The 24,014-nt window shown below is 40.2% G+C and overlaps 1 protein-coding gene across 7 annotated transcripts in view; it reads left to right on the top strand.

Moving 5' to 3' along the window:
* The window catches only part of MBTD1 (mbt domain containing 1), a 48,962-nt gene that overhangs the window by 1,635 nt on the left and 23,313 nt on the right, over positions 1-24,014 (top strand). For 2 of the 7 annotated variants that reach the window (XM_090061690.1, XM_090061684.1), the window contains exons 2-10: positions 7,361-7,562; positions 10,208-10,347; positions 10,938-11,052; positions 11,138-11,223; positions 18,243-18,360; positions 19,369-19,503; positions 19,869-19,957; positions 21,298-21,532; positions 22,942-22,997. In XM_090061690.1, coding sequence (XP_089917816.1) covers positions 7,409-7,562; positions 10,208-10,347; positions 10,938-11,052; positions 11,138-11,223; positions 18,243-18,360; positions 19,369-19,503; positions 19,869-19,957; positions 21,298-21,532; positions 22,942-22,997 — 1,128 coding nt within the window. In that variant the 5' untranslated portion in view covers positions 7,361-7,408. Of the gene's footprint in view, positions 1-2,703; positions 3,089-7,360; positions 7,563-10,207; positions 10,348-10,937; positions 11,053-11,137; positions 11,224-18,242; positions 18,361-19,368; positions 19,504-19,868; positions 19,958-21,297; positions 21,533-22,941; positions 22,998-24,014 lie in introns of those variants that run through there. The other 5 variants (XM_090061691.1, XM_090061686.1, XM_090061689.1 and 2 more) reach the window with 4 other exon arrangements.

The following is a 24,014-nucleotide window of genomic DNA, read 5'->3' as shown; positions in this document are numbered from 1 at the left end:
GTCCGTGTCCTTGCCTTTCCAGGTTTCTGACTCCCTGAAATTGACTCCAGTCCTGCAAGGTGCCCAGAACATCTTACAGTGGTGCTGCTGGAGTGCTGTTGTAGCGGTGATGGTCACCACATTATGTTGGAGGTGCGGGTCTAGTGCAGCAGTTCTGAACCAGGGATACATGAACCCCCTGGGGGTACATGAAGCCTCATCAGGGGGTACATGAGATATATTTCATACATTGTCTAACACAGGTCGAAGGGCGTAAAAAAATTAATTTCCCATTGAAAGGGGGTACATGATGTCTCACTCTGAGATCAGGGGGTATATCAACTGAAAAAGGTTCAGAACTGCTGATCTAGTGGGTGACACCTTTTATTGCAATGTGCAGCTGATTCAATAAAAGACATCGCCCCTGAGAATCCTTGCCTTTGAACTTCATGCTGGCTTTCTGCTTTTAAGCTGGTTATTTTTTTGCCTGCTGATACTGAACTGTATTTTGAAATGGAGTGGTTGCTTTCTCCTACTTTGTATTTATGGCATCAATTTGAAATCTAATTAGTTTTTAAAAAGCAGTTGTAACTTTCTAGTGGTACTCCAGTCCTAACTTTTTTAAATAAACACCTCTAATATGTGAGGATCGCTTCCACCCTCAGAAGGCCCCTGTCAAATAGGTGAGACTGATAATAGACAAAGTGCTGTTAAATGCACAAACTGAAGAGCAAAACTGTGTGTAATGATTTTTTCAGATGGAACCTAATTGTTGCAATAATTGGCAACACACTCTTGGCTAGAAGTGAGTCCTCCCCAGAGGAGAAGTAAAAACTGGGAATCAGAAGAGATGTTGTTTATAAATCTCCTCTTATGTTACCTTAAGTTGCTGCTGAGTTGTTTGCATTTCTTATAGTTGTAATGTTATGACAAGGTTTTAGCTACACAGAACCAGAGAGGACAGACATACAATAAATCTGCACATTTTCAATTGTTCTAGTTGGTTAGCTTTTATATGAAAGAGATGTAATAATAAAAAAGTCACTTGAATTGGTGGTGCTTACAGTTTACTCCCATCTAGAGTTAGGACTGAGCTTACCATGTATATTTAAGTCTTTTCTTAAAAAAAAAAAAAAAAAAAATATGGATGTCAAATTTCTTATAAAACTTAAAGAAAAATATTGCACAGTGATAAAATGTCTTAATTGAGTCTGTTCGTGGTTAATAGCTTGTGGGTCCTGCGGAGGTACATGTTCATGTAGGTGGTACTAGGTGCTAGTAGTAGCCTCTGATGTGATGCAACTGTCCTAGAGGTTATACCTCTCCCCTGTAATGCAGACCTCAGTGTATTGATCTATGCCTCAGCTGCCTGTAATGTAGTTACGTATTTTGGGGTTAAGTTTCAATACAAGCTGAGGTCTGTGTGGTGCAGCTGCAAATCTTTGTGATGGGCCTTTAGTAATCTTTATGAAAGCTCTGTAGTGGTTCCTTTCTCGTATCTGGAAGCTGTTCAAGATTTGGTGAGTGTAGTTAATATTTTGAATAGACTTGGATCTGGATATTTGAAACCTTCCTCTATGTCTCCAAATCCATGTTGTGACAGCAGTTAGCAGCTGCCAGAGTGCTCCTCCTAGAAGGCACAGAGAAGAGCTATCTAGGTTGAAGGGTAGGATGTTTTCTGTTGCAGGTTCTTGCCTTCTACTCATGGTGGTCTGCCAGCCCTTGAGTTTGGTTTCCATCAGGACATAATTAAGGAAATGTTTTGATTAAATACTTATTTCCCTTTTTGTGTTGTGTTTTGGCTTATGTAACTCACCTTTTCTGGCTAGCCTTCTACTTGGTCATGATTTCAAAAGAGCATGTGCATTGTATGGAGCAGGCACATAGTCCCTGCATAGACATGCATTAAACACATTGTTACCTCAGCTGCCATACAGGTTAGATAGTTGTGTGCAGTAGGGAGTAGCTGCCAGTTCTCTGTCCCAAGCCGATTTAGCAACACAGTTTCTTGCCCAAGGTTAGGGGAGGAGGATCATCTGTTAAGATGCTGGGGGCAGGGGCGTTCTGCCATAGCACTTAGATATTGGTATGCCTAATTAAGCTCCATCATGTTTTTTTGATGCGTGCACTGTCATCTGGCTCCCTGCTGGGCCAGAATGGTGTAGTACCTCTTCAAGAAAGAAGTAAGTGTCTGTCTGTCTGTCTGTCTTGGGGGTGGAGGGATGCTATTTCCCCAGTAGTTGCATTCTGTCATATTTCCCCAGTGAGTTTTCAGTGTTTGCACATATGCAAAGTGTGCAATATCTTTAAGACAGCAAGCCCCAGTTGACATGCCTACCATCCTGACTCTAGTACCTTTTTTTTAGGAACTGCTTCACTTTACTTTTCCAGTACTTTTTTTATTATTATTATTATTATTATTATTATTATTTTTTGCTACAGACATTTCCCAGAACACCTCTTCTCCTGCTAACTGAAGCTAGACTAGTCCGTGGTTTATGGGGCCTCAGACTTCCCCCACTCAAGACATTTTTGGCATGGGGGGAAGAAGACCCTTGGCTCTCAGAGGTGAAACTAGTGCCCTTTATCCTAGTAATAATTTTGAGGTAGAGACAAACTTTCTCCAGCCTTCTTCCTGTTAATTCCAGCTTCTAAAGGGTTTGGGGAAGCTTTTTCTTTTCTCCTTTTTTTTTCCCCCTCGTGACAGTCCTCACTAAGCATACCCATGTTAATAGACAACTTAATATGATGCAGTTCTGTTGGAATTAGTTCAAGCTGTTTGTGGTTTTAGGTGGACTTTTAGAGAGAGAATAAGTTACTAAAATCTCAGTGCCGCTGTAGTTTCTGATTACTAAAGCACGCAAATGTAAACATTACATTTGGTCCCTTCTTGCTTCTAGCTGTCCTCCTAGATTTTTGATCAAGCAAAGCAGAGTTCGACCTCCAACCTCTGCAGACAATGGTGTCAGATTCTGACGGGGTGTTCTTTTCACTGATCCTCCAGCTGCTGCAGATGCTGTTTTTCAACACAATTATTTTAAAAAGTCTCTTGTGGCAACTTTTGCAAGACCTGGGATGCTAGACCTGTCCTGGCAAAACTCCAGCTTGGGTAATTGCATTATGCCTCTTTATTGCTCCTTTCTTTCCCTCTGTGTTTATTAGAATGGGATGGCAGAATCTTACCCAGTAAGGCTATAGGACATTAAATGTGTCTTGTACATGATACTTACAGCCTGCAAACCATGATCGTGAGAACTTTTGAGAATTGCTTGGAATTGGCAGGAAATGTGAATCTGCTTAAGGAAAGAGAAACATTCTTGGATGCTAAGACACCTCAGAGAGTTGGGTTGGGAATCGTACCAGCTGCAGTCCAGTTTGCTATTAATAGGAATAACTGACTTTGCAGCACCAGCAGAGGGCAATGTCCACCGCCAGTAACTGAAGTGGGAGGAATACACGAAATTGGCTAGAATTGCATTCTTGTATTGCAGCAGTTTCCCCCACAGCCAGTGTGTGTGTGTCCTGTGGGAACTGGAGATGCAGAAGTAGAACCGCTGTACAGCTGTGTTGGAGCTGTCAAAAGAAAAGAAACTGAGATGCAACAAAAAAGAAAGACTAGAAGAGAGAGTGTCCTAACGCTGCTGCTTGTATCTAAAAGGTAGAAAAGTTCTTCTCTATTGTCCCTCCTCCAACAGAAAGATGTAGGTTAGGTCACTCTCTAAATGAAAGATATAAGCAAGTGTTTTATGTAAGTAATTTTATTAACTTCCAGTTTCATTTGATTTCTCTCATTTGAACCATTGTGATAGGAATATTGCAATTTATTGTAGCCTGCAGCCTTCGGTATTTAGGATGAGATGTCAGACCACATATTGTACAATAGTGTAGTACCCTTGCTGTAAGCCAAAACTGAAGCACAGATTCCTGGGGCATGACTTAACTCTTTCATTGTTGCATCTTTTCATTATTTATAGGCTACATCTGTTATGTAATTTTACTTTCATCAGGTTTTTAAAATGTACTCTCCACAAATCCCTCGGCATACACAAAATTACAGTGCAAGTATTAAATGTAAATGTACACTGGGTGTCTGAAGCAGATTCTCCCCTGAGCACCGATATCATTTACGGACAAAAGTCTGAATAAACATGTTTTATGAAAGCTACATATTTTTTTAAGAGCTTTTCCATTTGAGTTAGTTAAATGGGACAACTTAATGAAGCACGTGGCTTTATGGAAAAGAAGTTGTGCCTGCTTTGTGAAATTGGTAATGACAATTGCTTGGTAACTGGTACTTCAGGAGCTTGTATATTCAATAGGCGTGAGCTTGCAGAGGATGGCTAAAATCGTAGATTTAAAATCCTGTCTTGAAAAATTTCCCTGAGTGCATTAACTCTCTCTGAAGCCACATACACACAATCCGTTTCTACTGGGAGAATCGCAAGTCTCCTGGTAGAAACCACAATTGTCCAGACACTCCAGCTCTCTCCCGGAGGAAAAATCGTGGTTCCAGTAGAAGAATAACCCGACTCCAACCAGTTAGATGTTGCTCGCAGGAGAGTTTCTCACAGGAGAATGATCTCCGTGATCTGGGGAAGGTGGAAGGAGTATGGGACGGGGCAGTTGCAGTCTCCTTCTGAAATCATTTCTCCTGGTGGAAATTTTCCACCAGGAGAAATGAATGCTTGTATGCAGCCTGTGTAATTTGGCAAAGAAAGGCTAGCATAAACTGGATGCTTCAGGAAATAAAATGTAAGCCATTAGCGGTAAGAAGTTAGAAATCTGCTGGAATGTTGAGGAAGAAACCTCGCTTTCCTATTGGTTAGTGTGCTCATCTGTTAACAATCCTGCTAATATGCAGAGCACTGTATCCATGGCAATGTGCTGTTCAGCTTCTAACTTAATTTTCATGCAAACACAAGGTAATAACTGATTTTGTATCTCTCTGGCTTATAATAGTAAGAATGGCTATTGTAGATGAGACATTTCCTCTCAGTTGGCCTTGTTTTGGTGTAAAGTTGGGGTCGATGTTAGGCACCCTCAGCTGTCAGGAAGTGCGGTATCCCCGGTTGTCATTGTTTGCAATAAACTGGTGAATTCCTACCTAAGAAACATCTGTTTACACTGCATCAGAAGTAGTAGTTTGAGAGCAGTTCTTCGTGGGGCTAATATGTGTGGAGGGGCTGCAGGGACTCAATAGGCATGAAAACCAAATTCGACTGCAAGGAAAGTTACTACCGCATCAGGGTTTAGGCATGTTGCTGGGAAAGAGGAGAGAACCGTGAATTGAAAAAGGTCAGCAGAGGGAAACCAAGATTTTGATGAGAATGGGAAACAAAATCTTTAGGCATGCGGAGTAGGGATGATACAAGCAAATGAGATGACTGGGCCAGCAGATGGCAAATGTAAAATAAGTGCGTTTTCAGTAGGGCAGTCATCTAGAACGCTGATCAGGAGAAGGATTTGAGGGATTACCATGGAGAAACCTTAAAGCGGTCAGCCAAGAGGCTGGTCTGATATAAGAAAGAAGAGTCAGATATAGTCATTAAATATTGCTCTTGTTCTATTTAGTTAGTGAATACAATAACTTTGCAATAGATGTAGTTTTTGGAAAATCTCAGAGGCAAAAGTTTGCTTAAAGTTTCTTTGCTCAATCCTGTCCCACTTCATTGTCTGAATCCATACTTAAATGATAAAATGCCTGCCTTTATCCTGTTCTCTTGCTTTGTCTATCAATGCCTACCAATTTGTATTTACTGGGTATTGAGAGAGCATGCAAATGGTGAAAAAAAGTTCCTCAACTTGGGACTGGATTGTCGTTCTGGCATGGCCACAGCCTTTCTGTTTTACCTTGGATGGATTGAATACCCTCATGCTTTATTTTCTCCCTCTGTAAAATGGAGATATTACCTGTCTCCCAAGGATGATGTTCAGAATACTTCACATAGGTAAGATGCTTAGAAATCTAGTGAAATCTGTAAGTTCTGAGTACTATTTCTGTCATATATATAACATGCTAGTTTTATGATCGTCAAGAAATGGCTTTTTAATATGGTGCCTTGAGGTGGTTTTGTTGTCACAGACTTATTTCTGATTCTTTGTGATGCCAGTGTCCCATCTGCTTATGGCAGCTGCTAAGGAATGACCACTTAGGCAAATGATTGGTCTTTAGGATTTTCCCACTTCAGTGATTGCAGATGTGTGGGAGACAGATGCAGGCAGTGTTGTGGATAATCACAGTATCTGATTGTGTTCAGCAGTTAACTCAAAGAGGGAAAAGTATTGCAGCACAACACTAGCTAATCAGACACAGAACCTGAATTGTTTCTTGCAATGCTGTACATTGGGACTGGCTCCACTGAGCTCAGCCAAATTAAAAACAAGATAAACGAGGGAGAACAAGGCCTGCTGGCTTCTGCTACGCAAAATTAAGGAGAATGGATCTGAACAGGACCTTGATGTCTTCTGCCAAAAAATTGCATCATCGGTTCATTGTGCGATACATGCATTGGTACTTTGGCACTCGCCTATTTAGCAGGAGCTGCTCTGTGACACACTTGTGAAATCCTTTCAGCTGAGAGTTGTCATGTAAAAAAATGCAAGACTTGCAATAAAATAGACATAGGCAGGTCTCCTTTTGTACATTGCTGAATGCCTTCATTGGCATCTTCCAAAACTGTTTCCTTTGCAGCAATGAATTTTAGAGGTATGTACTTCCACTTCACCTCAGGCTAGTGTCAGAAAAAAATACCCTGTACTGAGACAGACTTCTTTCCTTGCATGCAGCACTAACATACTAGTTACCTTTCTATTTTAACAATTTGTATGGCCCCTTTAACATAGTAATGGAGCATCTCAATCCTTAGTGTACTTATTCTTTCCAAGTTTTAGACCAATAGCATTGGGCACTTCTTTTTCTCTGAATCCAGATTTCTTAGGTGGATGATTTGCTCACTGCAATTAAATTCAGGTTGTCAGTGAATTGGCTGCAGCCCTTTGGGATGCATTCATTCGCATGTGTAATCTGGTTGGCTTCCAATACTCTCAGCATCAGACTTAGTGAACTCTGCAAAGATGTCAACCAAATGAGAGAAGACTGAGTTGTCTCATAACCCTTGAGTGAATTTTGAGAGAGGATTTTCTTTCTGTATGTAATAGTACCAAATAGTGCCTGCTTCTGGGTGAAGAACCTTGTCAGTGTTGAGTAATTAATTAGCTATTCTATAGATGATACATTGGTGCAAACAGAGGAGGTGGACTTAACTGCAGGCTGAACTGAAGTTCCACGAACACCTTGCAGTCAAAACCTGTGTTTCCAAAACTCGTTATACTCATTCAGTTTTCCTTTCTTTGTTTTTTTTTCCCAATGGTTCTGTTTCAGACTGAGCATTCTTCACGGTCAGAAAGGAAGCGACGTGACTCATTCGGGATGTTTGACGGGTATGATAGTTGCAGTGAGGATACTAGCAGCAGCTCGAGCTCTGATGAGAGTGAAGAGGAAGTTGCTCCGTTGCCATCCAGTCTCCCAATTATCAAGAATAATGGACAGGTCTACACTTACCCGGATGGTAAATCCGGCATGGGTGAGTGCAGAGCTTTTCAGGTATTTAGTTTGTGGATTTTCAGTCCAGTTGCTCTTAGGTGACCATATCTTGTGCTTTGTTTCTGTTAGTCTAAGTTGGCATTGTCTGTGTCCAAGGCCAAATATACAGGGAGAAAACATTTAATGCTCATGTGAGCTCATGTGAAATGCGTCAGTGTGAGAATAAGGCAGAATCAACTGAAAGTTTTTATTGCTGGCAGACTGAAACAAGGTATAGCTCCTGTTCAGCTCTCAAGAAATATAAAATTCCTATGCAAATAGATGGGATTTGTGCCTTACTGGTCAGCTTCTATTCCACCTCTTAAGCACATAAGTGGACTTACGGTGCTTAAGTGCAGAACTATTTCATCCTGCTTAATTTCCTGAAAATCAGTTAATGCATCTGTCTCCTCCTTTCTGCTTTTTTGGACTCAGTCTTAAGTCCTGACTCAGTCTTGTGTGTTGCAAGTATATAAATTGATTTTCAGGACTTGAACAAGGTAGGACAGGATCTCACTTAGATGCCTTTAGGAAGTATAGCCAGAGTTCCTTTACATTATATATCAGTTTGCAGTGCATCACAGATTTTTGTTGCTGTTGTTTTTTATGGTAGTAAATATTCTTTACCACTGTTAAATAACCTTGCCAGTATGTAACTGTTTACCTTCCCCCTCCCCCAACCGAATTTAAATCATGCTTTATGGTGTTTAAAGTAATATTGCTACTTTTTTAAAACAGCAACATCAGGCCAGATTCACTGCTTATCAGTGGAATGTTTTCTATGAAGGGAAACCACATGCCAGACAGTTCGTAGTGGTACAAGGCACTTGTAGCCTGTATTGAATGAGTACCCAAAAGCTAACCATATAGTGCACCCCGAAAATGTGTGTTTCGAGAAGTACGAGTGGCCAAGACAGTTAAGGGAAAACAGAAAATACTTGAGCCTTTTTTTGGAGTGACAGTAGAAATAAGTTGCATGAGGTCTAGATTTGCAGACACAATCTAGAAGTTACTTGGAGAATGAGCAGCACATTTGGTGAGGATTAACTTTTGACTAGGCATTCACTTCTTCTATTCCTGTATGAGAGGAAATTGAAGAGACTGAAAATAGATACCATTTCAGGTGTGAATTTGGGAAGACCTTAGTGCTTAAGTAGTCTCACTGAAGCCTCTGGGAGTAAAATGACAGACTTGCTTTACAGAGGAGATGGCCAACCTGCAGCATGCACACCAGAAGTGGTATGGGCAGCCTGTATGCAGCACACGAGGTATCAAGGAGGGGACAGACAGTACAGTGGCACATGGAGCAGGGAGCATAGAATCATAGAAGTCGGGTCGGAGGGACCTTGTAGATCTTCAAGTCCGACCCCCTGCCTAGGCGGGAGAAAAGACTGGACTCAAATGAGTCCAGCCAGGTAGTCATCAAGCCTCTTCTTAAAGATCCCCAGGGTAGGAGCCAGCACCACTTCCCTAGGAAGTTGGTTCCAGCTCCTAGCCGCCCTAACTGTGAAGTCATTCTTGCGGATGTCTCATCTAAACCTACTCTCTAATAATTTGTGTCCATTGTTCCTTGTCATGCCAGGGGACGCTAGGGGAAACAGTGTCTCCCCTAAACCCTTCTGGTCCCCCCTAGTGAGTTTATAGACAGTCACCAGGCCCCCCCTCAGCCTTCTCTTGTGAAGGCTGAACAGGTTTATGTCCCGCGGTCTTTCAGCGTAGGGTCTGCCCTGTTGTCCCCGGATCATGCGGGTGGCCTCCTCTGGACCCTTTCAATGTTGTCCACATCCCTCCTGAAATGGGGCGCACAGAACTGGACGCAGTACTCCAGCTGTGGCCTGACCAGCGTCGTATAGAGGGGGAGCGTGTGCTGGCACCCACCTCAGGACAGCCATGGCACCCCCCCCCCCCAGTGGCCAGATTAATTCTGCCATACCCACTCTGGTCACTGAACAGTAGATTTGGCAGGGGTAGGGGATTGGATTGGCACTTGGAGTGCATGCAGGTCTAATTTCATAGAACGGGAAGACTTGAAGGGATCTACAGAGGTTGTCTAGTCCAGACCCTGCATAAGGCAGGACCGTGGCAGGGGGTCGGACTAGATGATCTACTCGGGTCCCTTCCGACCCTAGAAACTGTGAAACTATTGCTATCCAAACTACTTATACAAATTCATTGTCTAACCTATTAGAAAAAAACTACACAGTCAACCCAAACACAACCATGGGAAAAACTGTCCTCCCATGGGTAAAGCAGGAGGACCACAGTGCCTAACTGCAAAGGTTGTTAAAATATGCTTGAGAGATCCATGAAAGGCCGCCATGACCCCCACAAGAGAAGAAGGCAGAAACCTCATGGTCCATACCAAGCTGATCACAACATAAAATTCTTTCTTGACCCCCAGCTATGGCAATCTGTCTGACCCTGAGCAGCAGAGCAAGACCCCGCCTGCTAAAAAAGTTTGGCCCCCTGCTGCTTTTGAGTATCTGAACCTAATTGTTAGGTTACTGATGGCGGAGAATGAAACTAAGTGGGGCTGCCACCCAAAGGACCTCTCTGGTGGAATGGCCTCTCCAGCTTTTTACTGCACTGTTTTATCTGAATCTTCGTTACACCCTTACGGTTTGGCTTTTTTTCTTTCTTGATTAGCTACATGTGAGATGTGCGGGATGGTTGGCGTCCGAGATGCTTTTTATTCTAAAACAAAACGCTTCTGCAGTGTTTCGTGCTCCAGAAGTTACTCGTCAAACTCCAAGAAGGCCAGCATTCTGGCCAGACTTCAGGTAACGGTACAGAAACCATCTTCTTTATACACTTCTCCTAAAATGCTTGTTTGTTTAAATGCATGTCTGTCTGTGGTCAGTCTGGGATCCATGCATGTGTTTTAAAAGAATTGAATTCTTATGAACTGAACAGATTGACATAGATAATTTCGGGTAAAAAATTAACAGCATGCCATCTATCTGTAGTTTCAGCTGAATGGAAATCTGTTCCTGAGTGAATTATAAAACTGGAAGTTGGTCTTGGTCACTTAGTTAGCAGTAGATCCTGGCTGAATTTCAGGTTGCCATACTTGGGAGTTGCGGGGGGAAAGATGTTTTGGCCACTTCTGGAGTCTGCTTTTGTGGCTTCAAGTTTTACTTGAGTGTAACTTGTGTAATATTTGCTTGGTCAGCTTCTATTCTTTAGGTTTTTTTAAACATTTTTGCAGAGCCCCTGGAGAACTGCAGTTTTCTTTAGAAAATTAATTTCTTGTAACATTTTTAAAGCTTCTTAAAGAAGTTTTGTGTATTTGAGTGAGTGGATCTCCTGCATGCTTATTAATAGGTTTTAGGAGGAGCTTGGAGAGATTGTGTTTACTTAACTCTTGTTGTTTCAGGGTAAACCACCAACTAAGAAGGCTAAAGTGCTACAGAAACAACCATTAGTGGCTAAACTAGCAGCATATGCTCAGTATCAAGCTACGTTACAAAACCAGGCAAAGACTAAAACAGGTAACTGTGTATGATAGAGCTGAAACTAATTCTTGGAAATATAAGATTTGAGGTTCACTTCCTAAATGAAATGACTTTCTTTTAGCAGCTGTCCCCGTGGAAGGCTTCAGCTGGGGTAACTACATCAATAGCAATAGCTTTACAGCAGCTCCCGTTACCTGTTTCAAACATGTAAGTACACTGCAGTGTTTTTTGCAGGGGTATTTTAACTGTCTTTAGACACAAAAAGGAACAAAATAGTTGGTTCATACTTTATCAAGCGTTTAAAGACACTTTTTAGTATCCTGAAAATTGATTTACAAAGGAATATTTTATAGTGCATTCATTTAAAAGGGAAGTCTGCACACTTTATTCTTCTCCTGAAAAGCATTCTGAATATCATCAGCTGCTTGTATGTAATTTAACTTGCAAACTACAAGTTTGTATCGTAAGTCCCACATTTTAACAGACAAAATCATGGGTTACTTCAAAATATAGAATATAAACCAAACCAACTAGTTATGAAAAAATGGATAAAAAGGAGAATGCTTGTTAGACCAAGTCAAACCTCCTGCAACGGGTATAGAAATGATCCGTCAGTTGCAGATTTTTTTCTGTATTATTTTTTAATTGGATTTTTATGGTCAGCTATGTTATTTAGAGGAGGGGGAGGAATGGAAAAATTTCATAGTTCTGATGGTAGAGTTACTCTGCTGCACTTCTTTTCTTTGTATGTGGTATAAGGGAAATGCAGAAAGTGCTGGTTACACATTATGGACCTTAAGTATCAGTTGAGTAAGATTATACATCTTTTACCAGCATCTTGTTTGCAAATGTTTGCAGAAATAAATTAATTTATCATTTGTTGAAAATTTTTGGCCGAGACTTTTTCTTGGAAAGTTTCATTTTTGAGAAAAATAGTTTTTGTACAGAAAGCTCCTGCTCTTTCAAAAATACCTTTTGTTTTTCATTGAAAAACTGGAAAAAAGCTGAAATATATTTAAAAAATCTACAGAAGTCACAACTTTCTGCTTAACATTTTAAAAGAAATATATTTTTCCATAGGAATTTTGCACAAAAAGAATTCATAGAAATTTTCCAGTTTCATGCTAAGTACTCTCAAATTACATATCAATAGGAATTGATAGGCAGTTGGTGCTTTGCTAAAGGACCTCTGTGTTTAAAAATCCTGGTGTTGCATAGAGCAGAGTCCTGCCCTGTGTTAATATATTTTAATGACTTTGTGCTAAACTTCACATGCTTCAAAGAGCCTGTCTCACTTTGTTTCCACAATTATATATATGTTGTAATGTGTTATTTCGTAAGTACATCAGACAGTATTTGATAAGATCAGCCTTTGTCATTTGAACATAAATGCTATATGGAATTCAGTGTAATTCATACTTTTAAATACAAAGTACATGTTAAATACAAATACATGTTCAACTAGGGGAACAGCTGTTTAAGTTTATACGTAGTAAGCCAGTTGCCACTGATAAGGAGTTAAACTGCTTCTATAATGCCCATGTCCTGATGGCTCAGGAGTAAAGAATTCAAGGTTACAAGCACACTTATTTATTGCTTTAACAATAGAAAGTATTTTGGAAGACAAGAACTAATAACTTAGCACTTTGGTCCATCAAACCTTCATATGAAGGCTTGGTGTATAGTTTGTCTAGGATGCTAAGTCAGTTCAAAAGTTTATTTTAAATGGGGAACAATTATACCAAAATGTATAGGCTGTACCTTTGAAAAGAAGTGTGACAAGCATGTTGTTTCTCTGCATATCTGGCTCATCACTACAAAGAAGGGATGCTACCCTAAACCATAAAAAGAAATTTCTTGTTATCATGTTACCGTAGTACCAGTTGTTGTTTTTGCTCAATGTACTATATATTCCCAGAATCAGTAAGCCTTAATTCCTCTTAAAAGTTTGTTTAAAAGCCTTGCCATAAATTCCTTCTATAGCTGTTCCTGAAAAGCCTGTTCTATTTTTTGCATTCTCCTTTTATTTTTATTTTGGCTTCTGTAAAACTGTATGCATTTAAATATTGCCTATAGCAAACCTAAGATATGAACTGTGTAATCACCAAAAATGCTAACAATACAATATTCTTTGTGATGAGCAAGGTGAAAGAGATCTGTTTTTAGAAATATAAAACACCTGTAACTCCCATGGATATCTGTTGGGGTGCCCCATCCACCTCAAAATTCGGCTATTTTTATGTGGGTGACTAAACTCAAGCACCCAGAGATGATCATTTTGACCTTAACTCTTAGTTTCCTGTGCTTAAAGAACTTTGTCAAGACTCTTTGAGCATTTATACACGTGCTTTGGGAGAAGGGTTGAGGGGTGCTTTAACTGAAGTGGCTCCAAGAGCTGCTCTAATTAAAGTGCCTGGAGTGTCATATGTAACTGCGTCCCCATGCTGAAAAATGGCAGTGGAGGTGCTTTAACTAAAGCTCGTCAAAAGAGCTTAAGTTTAAGCACCCTTGCCAGCATTTTTCAGTGCAGGGATGATGATACATGTGATGCTGGAGTCTGCTGGATCACGGTAATTACCACACTCCAGCAGACTCAATTAATCGAGTCTGCTCTGATGAGCTGTAATGTTGGAGCAGGCTCACTGATGTGTATAGGCAATTAGTAATAGTAATTGGGTGATATGCATTACCTGTCGCATATTATGGGCATGAATGCACGTTCTACATCTGTAAGACAAAGTAAAATACACATAGGTCCCAATCCTGTTACACCTAAGGTCACTGGAACTACAAGCACAAGCAAAATTTGCTGCTCAGTAGGTAAGATTTTGCAGTACAAGTCCTAATGTTAGCAGGTAAAAATGTATATCGGTTACAGTGGGTGTAGCTAGTTGGACAATCTGAGGAATAGGGGACACCAACACACGAGAAATTATTAGTTTTTATTTTGATTTTTTTTTTCCTATGTAAATTTTATCTAACAACACAGTAGTTTTTAGCAGCCCCATTCTTTGCCTTCCTGTGCTCCCCATTAGTTAATGCTTAGCACTGAGGAAGTTATTCCCCTTTCTATACTTGTTTCTCAGCTCCTACTGTTTCTTTGTAGCGAAAAAGCTGAAATATTCCGTGTCTTTTGAAGCTTATAGTGCTAATTTGGGCTTCTATTTTGACTTGCATCCATTGTTTTGAAAGTGCCTGCAAGCACCAATTTTTAGTCTTGGAATGCCTTTGTGAGATGGCTAAGTATTGTCCCCACTTCGCAGTTGAATAAACTGAGGTGAAAGGAGTGTGACTATTTTTCATAGTATACATTATACAGCAAGTGAGTGACTTAGCATGGTAATTTATATAGCTGGACTTCTTCCTATGGATCTCATTCTCTTTCATAACCCTGTTATGTGTCTAAGTGTGCAAAATTATCACTGATAATTTAAATCAAATGAATCTCTGCGTTATAGTTTGGTATCATAAGATAATATACTTGTTTTTTTCTGTTTGTGATTCTATTATTAACCTCAATTCTGACTTCCCTCTTCCTTGCTTTCTAAGTATGTGTCTTTTTCACCTGTAATCTCCCTGGTTTGCTACCCTGACTCTTACAAAATGTTCCTAGTGATCAGAGCAAAGATAACTTAGTCGCTTGTCAGTGTTTCCTATCGTACAACTTACTGTGCAAGGTCAATAGTAATTATTGTTTTTTCCAGCCATTTGTCAGTATGGAGTTAACAAGTTTTTCTAATGTATTTTTCTCAGTATTTCCTCTGGGTTCATTTTATTCCAGACTGCAAGGTTTTTATTCACAAATTCTTTTCCTAGCACCCTGTTGTTCGTTCCCGTTGGTTTTAAAAAAAGGTGGAATTCTTACATTTTTACACTAGGTGGCACTGCTGTCCTTCCAATCTTTCTGTCTCCTGGCAGTGTCTTTTTGCTATGCTCTGCGTAGGTACTGGGTTCACACGAAGTAACAAAACACTCTTCACAATTCCAGGGATTAGCAGCACCCATCTGCATTTTTAACCCTCTAAATCACTTTTTATATCAGAATGCTAGAGGCCAGAAAGTTATGGCACCACCCAAAGCCTGCCAAGTTTTCTCTACATTTAAATAACCAGGCTAAGATACTGTACATGCTGGGGAGTCATAGTGTCAGCTTTGTTATCTTAGGAAACCCTTGCGGTTTGAATTTGGATGATATCCATCAGGCCCTTCCTGATTGCAACTTACTTTGCAGGGAAGGTAGCAGCTGCTCCCGGATAAACCCTCACAAGTGGTCTTTGGATTAGGAAGTGGTGAACCAGATCCTCCTTGGTTGGGGAGGACCCTGAGGTGGATCTCTTCGTCATGAGTCTGAAAGGTAAATTTGTTCTTACACGTAAATTATGGTTCTGCTAGTTCATACTATGCCAATCCAGACTTCATACTTACCCTTCCAGCCAGGAGACAATTAAGTCTTAGCACTTAAATAGTGCTTTTATGATTTATTTCAAAATACTTTATAAACATTGATTTATCGGATAAGGACAAGGAAGACATGAAGGAAGATGGCTGTTATAGCCCTTGGTTATCCAGTCTTCCTCCCTAAGAATATTCATAAGGTGTGAAAGAGAAGAGATACAGTGCATCAGATACACTGTATATAATCCTTTTGAGATCATATTAGTAGTAATAATACCTAGCTCTTACATAGTGATAATGGCACAACAGGGCTCTCTTCTTGTAAAGGGAGAGCCACATGGATTGGTGTAGGAGAAACTAGCAGAACCACTATTTTCACAGACAAGGACAAATTTAACTTTCTGCTATTTCCCCCTATACCAATCCACATTGTAGAAACAAAACATCCTTGTGAAAACTTGGATATCATTTGATGTGGGGAGAGAAGGAAGAGCGAGCCCTAACAGCTTAGGTGATTTTTGTAACTTTTTATTTTTTTTTAGATCAATTAAAAATTTAAATGACTGGTAAATTGTATATAGCATGTAGCACTGTGTAAAAGACTGCAGATTAGCCAGAAATGTAAGCTTTAAAGAGTATATTACCCCCTTCTCTAAAAAGCCACTAATGCAAATTAAGATCTGATGGTGGCTACAGAATGCAGGATTGCATTAACAACTATGGCAGAAGCTCCCAAAAGAAGACAACTTATCCCATAATGAACAGTGATAATTGGATTAGGTTGTCCCCATAATGTTGAGAAATCCCACTGTAGAAGGCTTCATAGTGTATATATAAAAATGAGCCATCTTCCCTCCTCTTCCCCCACTTTTCTGCCAAATAGCCAGAGAGCTCCATAGTCTAGACTGGTTTTAGGAAGACGTAGCAGAACATGACGAGACCAAACTTCCAGAAAAAGCAATAAGCATACTTGTTGTGGACATAAGGGGGAAAACTGTTCATGCATCTCCGTCCTCCAATATTTTTATTCTGAAAGGTATTGCTTGTTGTTCCCCTGCTATAACAGATGTGACATTTTCTGCTCCTAGCTGCCAGTAGTTGATTACAAGCAAAATTCCAACCTCGCAAATTCTAGTTGTTTAAAGCTAGGGCAACATTTTTTCCCTTTTCCCTCTGATCTTGGTTTCTGGGAGTTTGAGGACTGAATAATATGGTAATTCTGGTGAGTTAAATCCTTTTGGGTTGTTTGCAGATGTAAAAAAACAAACAAAAAACCAAAAAAGCTGTATTTTAAACTTGGCACGTTGCCGTGCTGAACCCCATGCATGCCCAGAAGAGGCAGCACGTTACTTCAACCTGCCTCACCCAACATCTGTAAAGATCTGGCGCTTTTGTGGGGCTTTTTTGGGTATTTTAATAGCTGATTGCATCAGTTTTAGATAAGTGCCAAAAAGCCCCCTGCTGAGACACCCAGTCTTACAGATGCTGCAGAGCCAGGTTGAAGTAGCGCACTGCTTTTTCCAGTAGAGCACAGTTTGGGTTTTATTGTTGGGGTTTTTTTGGTTTTTAACATCTGCAAGCAGCCTTTATGTTCACAAGGAGTCTGGTAAACCTCATGTAGCTGGGATGAAAGATACTGACTGCTTGATGTAGCATGAAACAAGTAGATCCCTTCATTCACCCTCACGAAGTCTGCCTTGATAACTCCCTGCAGTGACTGGAATGTCATGTCTGCCTCCCCACTTATCTCTGAGGATAATTCGGCTGCTATTCTGAACTAACCTAAAATTTATTTTGCTTTTTAACGGAAAATATTTCTATTTGACATTGTGATGTCAGCAGTCCTCTCAATAACAATATAAAACTATTACTTGAACGGTCTGGTACTTGCAAGTGCTTGCTTTTTGCATGGAAAATGCCATTCACTAGATCGGGTGGTTAATTACCTTCCCTGAACGAATTGAAAGTCCTAGAGACTTTAACATTTCACACGTACTCACTGATCCTAAAATACCACATTTGACCAGTTGGTTATTCATCCAGTATCTTTTCTTCATTTCCAGTCTAGTCCAAGTTGACTCCACAAATAAAGCATAAGGCTAAAATGTTGTTTTCATTTCCAATTTACAAAAATCCTTAAAGTGTCCCACTAGCTTTTATTTTCTTTTGTTACTGAGGCATTGACCGACAATGTCAAAGCTGACCTTGAGGAATCTACTGGTGCAGTTCCCACTGACAGTTTTGAGCTTCTGCTTGTTTCTGGTCGTGTGATCACTTGGGGGTCATGTGAAAGCCTATTCAGACAGAAACATGTGAGCTACATTAACTAGTATGTATGAGAACTAATGAGAGAAACCTGTTTCCATTAAAGCTGAAGGTTCAAGGAGGGTCTCTTCTCAGTCTCAGAAAAAATCCAACTGTTCTAGAGAGTGTGGACCAACCTGTGGTCTTGGTGGCATGAATATTAATTCACAGTTATTTCCCTGAAAGAGATTTCCCCTAGTGTCACTGAGGTCAGAGCCAAGACCTGGACTGAAACCTGGATTATTGATCCATACTGTATTGTGAATATGTACAACATACCACAGCTGTAAAACTGAGCCACAGAATTGCTACAGTATTTTAGCAGTAGTAAGTCATTACAGCACAAAAACCACATTTTGTTTTCAGAGACGAGCGATTCTCTAAATGTGTGTTTTTGAGTATTGGTCATACTTTGCCCAGTTTTCTAAGACCACTAATAAAGCATTAATGAAACAAAAACGAATACTTTACTTTCAAATGGAGTAAAGCAAGTGATGATTTTTATTTTCCTTTAACTTAAATGACAGGCTCCCATGGGGACCTGCTGGGGGGACATCTCAGAAGGAGTGCGAGTGGAAGTTCCAAACACAGACTGCAGCCTACCGACCAAAGTCTTCTGGATAGCTGGAATTGTAAAATTAGCAGGTTAATTTTTTTTTCTTTTTCTGTAGATCACGTGTATTAAGATGGTCACAGTGATAATTATATTTGGAGGAACTTATCTGTTTTGGTTTAAAAATGAGGAAGTAACCCCAAAAACCAGCCTTTAAGGAACTGTCACACTGGTATTTGAAATATGGAAATACTCCAGTTCCTTCTGAAGTTTAGAGTCTTCAGTGGTTGAGTTTGTTTCACTGTTACAAAGAGTAGAATGTTTTATTTTAAATTATTTGATATGAATGAAGTAGTTGCTTGCAACCTGGGCTCTGCTTCTCCGCTGAAGTTGTTGCGAGGTTTGTTATGGTTTTTGAGAGCAGTGGTGGGATGCTACTCATTTCCTTGCAAGGTGTACTGCAAGTGTTTTCTAGCTTGGCTGAGGGCCTTCAGGTTCCTGTTGCTTCAGTGGAACTTGAAGTACCGATCGCTTCACTGGAATGGATTCTAAACTCGTAGTTTAGCAAGTCGCTAGGTTGAACTTTCCACCGTAAACGGTTTTCTCGGAGGGCTCTTTCATCTTATGCAGATCGTGAACTGAAATTTTTCTCCTATGAGAGAGGTGAAAAGTTCCCACCTTCCAAGTTTCATAGTTTTTTGTCTCTTTCCTGTACTAGTGTTAAATGACCTTTTTTGTAACCCAGAGTTCATAGAGCGTTTTTTTCATATTCAGGGCAATTTAGGATCAGGAAACATGAAATAATATGTCTCCATATCAGTGATCTTCTAAGATCCGCTGCTGGTGCTTGTCTTAATACAAGTGCAATGTCATGACAAAATTAAAGTCTCTATAGCTAAATGATCCAAAGTCAAAGTGTAAGTAAAAGCTGAATGTACTCTTCTTCTGCATATGTGAAATATAGGTTGTCCAAGAGTCCAGCAACATGCTGTCAGAACCACATAATCTTGGGAAAAAAAAGATAAGACTGCAATATATGTTGGTATGGAGAAGTATAACCTATAGCTCTGATTTTTAAAAATGGTATTGTTCCCTTTCAGGTTACAATGCTTTGCTAAGATATGAAGGGTTTGAAAATGATTCAAGCCTTGATTTCTGGTGCAACGTTTGTGGGTCTGATATCCACCCAGTTGGTTGGTGTGCAGCCAGTGGGAAGCCTTTAGTTCCGCCTCGAAGTAAGTGAATATTGGCATGACTTGTTCAGTCATGGAGATTATGGAAGTGTTCATGTTGTCTCTATTGAAGTAAATTCATTAGGATTCAGAAATCAAATCAAGATTGTTCTCATAGTCTAATGATTTTATTAATGTATTCTTAATTAAAGCCTTAGGTCAAATTCTGTCCCTTGGTCCACATGCACATGCAGTTATGAAACAGGGCCTCAATTCAGCCTTTACATGGCTTTTGTCATTATTTTTAACCAGTATTTTAACATTGTTTAACAGTTTTTACATGTTGCAGACTTTACCATTGTCTGTCTCTAATAGACAAACATAATTAGGAATCCGTGGCTGACTTTCCCCCCCTTCATTTGCAACAGCCATCCAACACAAATACACAAACTGGAAAGCTTTTCTAGTGAAACGACTTACTGGTGCCAAAACGCTTCCTCCTGACTTTTCTCAGAAGGTAAGTCTGGGCTGATATAAATGCTGTATATAAACACATTGGCTGTTCAGTATAAGAAATTTAATTATTTTGCAATGGCACATGGCCCTTTTCTGGAGAAGATGGTACTGCAACCACTCTTTTCCTCTGTCTCTTCTTTAGGATGGCTTGGTCACTTTTTGTACTCCTTCATAAGAGTGCTTTCTCATTAAAAGAAAATATTTTCCAGTCAAAAAATGATAAAATAGGTGAGACTTAATCTGAAGAATCCTCAACACAAATTTATTCTTAATGTCCTTTCAGTGGCTTAAGACAAAATGAAAACTGATTGTGCTTAATATAATAACTTCATTTAGTCACTTTTTTCCATTGGAAGAAACTTGTATTAAACAAATTATTAATATAGCATATACTTAGGTGCAACAAAATAATACTTCAACAATTTCAGTATTTACCTCCTAATAACTGGACTTTTTTCTACATCTCTGAATTAGCAAAAAAAGTGAACTTGTTGACAGATACATATTAATTGGGGAAACTGAGGAATTGCACAGTAACATTCATTGGATCAAAAAGATTTTTGTATGTAGCTCTCTAATAATAATAATAAAAATTATATATATATATATAAAAAAAACTTTATTCTTACTTATAGATATGAATAATTGGAAACAAAATTAAATTGACACTTGTCAAAAAATTTCTGCAGGTGAAGGTTGTCATAGAAGTAGCTAATGACCATTGCACACTTTTAGGCATTTTTAAAAAGCAAAATGTAGATTTATATCCCTTCCTCTTCTGTTCCTAGAGACGTATGCTATAATGTATATCACTTCAGTTGGTAAGACATGTTGATGAATGGCCAGCTTTAAATAGATTCAGTAGTGACAACCCAAGGATGTAGCTTTGTGTGTTTGTTCTTAGAAGAAGATCTGTAATATTTTAAATCCTGGCATCTGGGGTACGTGGCAAAAATGAACAGACACTGTTTTTACTTTCATTGATTATTACATGATGAGGTAGTTTGATCAGTTACTCCAAACCAAGCAAACTCCTTTTGAAGTCAGTAGAAATATTCTGTTCACTTGAGTAAGAGAAAGAGTTGGATTCAGAGTCTTATGTGATCTGGTCGCACCATTTTAGGGTATTTCTGGTGAATCGTTTTGTGGATGGTTCGATGTATGGGGATCTTGCCATAACTACATTATCCTGGCAAAGCTGGGATAAAAGATTTGTGATGGCTTATATATGTAAATGGGTAAATCAGTGACTAAATTAAGCAGAAGCTGCTTTAATGGCACGAGAGAGATGACTAAGCAAAAGTAAAACTTGTTTTTTACAGAATGCTTTTTTCTTTTTAGGTATCAGAAAGTATGCAGTATCCCGTCAAACCTTCCATGAGAGTAGAAGTTGTTGACAAAACGCATCTTTGTCGAACGCGGGTAGCAATTGTAGACAGTGTAATTGGAGGACGATTACGACTGGTGTATGAAGAAAGTGAAGACAAAACTGATGATTTCTGGTGCCATATGTACAGCCCACTCATTCATCACATTGGTTGGTCCCGAAGTATAGGGCATCGATTCAAAAGATCTGGTAAGTGTGCTCTGTTTCGAACATTATTGCTTGCATATAGAGGCTTACTTGAGGGATATTGTTCATTTTATTATTTAGCTGAAAGAACCATCCTAGCTGAAGTGATTTCTAACTCTCAATTAATGATCCTCAAAAATGTATAAATGTCCACTCCATACAGTGTTCAGTTAGCTGCTTTTAGTGTTTCATTCCATCTTGCAAAAGCTGGAATAAGTTTTATTGAAGAAGCAACCGCAAGTCATTTTCTAGGAGTTTATATAAATAAACTGCAGGAAATATATTGCTTCTGTGCACAAAATTTAGTGTTAGCCCTAGTTTTTCCTGCTGGCATCCTGAAAATGCACACAGTACTGTCCCTCTAGCTGCTGCCTTCTCACTGTTCATCTAGTACAATAGGTTCGACACAAGCCTTCCATACGTTTAATTCATGGTTTTTTTTCTTCTGTTTTTGTCTCAAATTTTGGAAGTGCTTAATCTTTTTTTTTTTATTTGTTTGTTTGTTTTTTGCTTTTATTGCAGCATGTAGCTGCATTGCAGAAGTTTTCAGGAGGAGGGCAAGAAAGCTAGAGGGTGACAGGGGACAGTGGGAGCTAAAATCAAACATTTCTGTTTTGAATGTTATATGGGCTTTTTAAAGGTATACAAGTCACCAATATGTTACTTGTCTATAAATTGAAGTAGAAATCAAATGTTTCCTCAGGCACCAGAGTTAGACATTAAAGGATCAATATTTTTAATGGTTGCAGACCTTCACTGAAACCAATTGAAAATAAGAGAGCTTTTAAAAAAAAGAAAAGAAACAAATCATGCAGTTCTGCTTCCTTGAACTCCTATAAAGCTTTTAATACAGCTGCAGGAATTCATGTTGGAGAAGAGGATGCAACGAGTGGCCGCAAGGACCAGCTAGAGATCACCATATTTAAAAAAAACAAAACAACAACAAAAGAAAACCCTAAACAGTCTTTTGCAAAAATAAGTGGGGGTTTTTGGGAGGGAGGGGGAAGAAGGCAATAAACAACATGACTGCGATGCCAAGATGTTCAGTAATCACAATTAAATTACATCAAAACCTTTTGTCATTTACACACAAAAATCCTCCTGTTTGTCAGTTATCTGCTTTAACCTAACAATGCAAAGGAGTTTGACTTGTCAAGTTTCTGCAGAAGTCTCGTTCAAATTGCTGACATTTCCTGAATTTTGTCCTTCAATGTGTTCAGAATACAGGAATTGCATCATTTGTGCTATCCTTTCCACATGTTCTAGGTAGCATTCTGTTAGGCCTCCCTATAAATTTTGGGCCAGCCATCCTAGTAAAGTGAAGCTGCTGCATGGACTAATGTAGTCAGAGAAAGACAGGTTTTGGTCATTTGTTAAATATTCACTAATTAGTATGTAACTGTCCCTTGTAGATATTACAAAGAAACAGGACGGACATTTTGATGCACCTCCTCATTTATTTGCAAAGGTAAGAACTAGACAAGACCTGTATTTACTCAGGGCTTAAAAGGGGAACTTTTCATAGAATCATAGAATCAATGAGTTGAAAGGGACCTAGACAGATCATCCAGGCCGACCCCCTGCCATGGGCAGGAAGGAGCACTGGGGGTGGCAGGGATCATAAGACCCCAGCCAGGTGCGTATCCAGTCTCCTCTTGAAGATTTCTGGGGAAAGTGAGAGCACCACCTCTCTGGGGAGCCTATTCCAGGCTCTGGCCACCCTTACAGGGAAGTAGTTCTTCCTAATATCTAACCTAAACCTGCCCTCCCTCAGCTTGTGGCCATTGTTCCTGGTGACTCCAAGGGGGACTGTGGTGAACAGACTTTCCCCGAGTCCCTGCTGCTGGCCCCTGATAAGGTTGTAGGCAGCCACAAGATCCCCCCTCAGTCTCCTCTTGCGGAGACTGAAGAGATTCAGGTCCCTCAGCCTCTCCTCATAGGGCTGGCCACGGAGGCCCCCAACTGTATGAGTGGCCTCCTCTGGACCCTCTCCAGGTTCTCCACATCCCTCTTGAAGTGCGGCGCCCAGAACTGGACACAGCACTCCAGCTGCGGCCTGACCAGCGCTGCATAGAGGGGGAGCAAGACCTCTCTGGACCTGGTAGTGATGCCCCTGTTGATGCAGGGCCGGGTGCAGTTGGCTCTGCCTATTGCTTCGTCGCATTGGTGACTCGTATTCTTCCTGGAGTCAATCCTGACTCCAAGATCCCGCTCTGTCCCTGTGCTGCCGGGAGGTCAGCCCCTAACCTATAACCATAATGCTGGTTCCCTCTCCTTGTCCTTGTTGAACCGCATCCTCTTCAGATCTGCCCACTTCTCCCACTTATCCAGGTCTGCCTGGCTGCGGTCCCTGCCTGCCAGTGTATTCACTTTACCCCACAGCCTGGTGTCATCAGCGAATTTGAACAGGGTGCTCTCCGTACCCTCGTCCAGGTCACTAATGAAGACGTACAGCACCGGCCCCAGGACCGAGCCCTGGGGGACT

Source organism: Crocodylus siamensis, chromosome 8 (assembly GCF_052110815.1).
Source record: "Crocodylus siamensis isolate JL-2025a chromosome 8, ASM5211081v1, whole genome shotgun sequence".
NCBI classification, from domain to species: Eukaryota; Metazoa; Chordata; order Crocodylia; family Crocodylidae; genus Crocodylus; species Crocodylus siamensis.
Note: the sequence above shows the minus strand (reverse complement) of the source record. Positions and strands in the feature narration are given on the sequence as shown.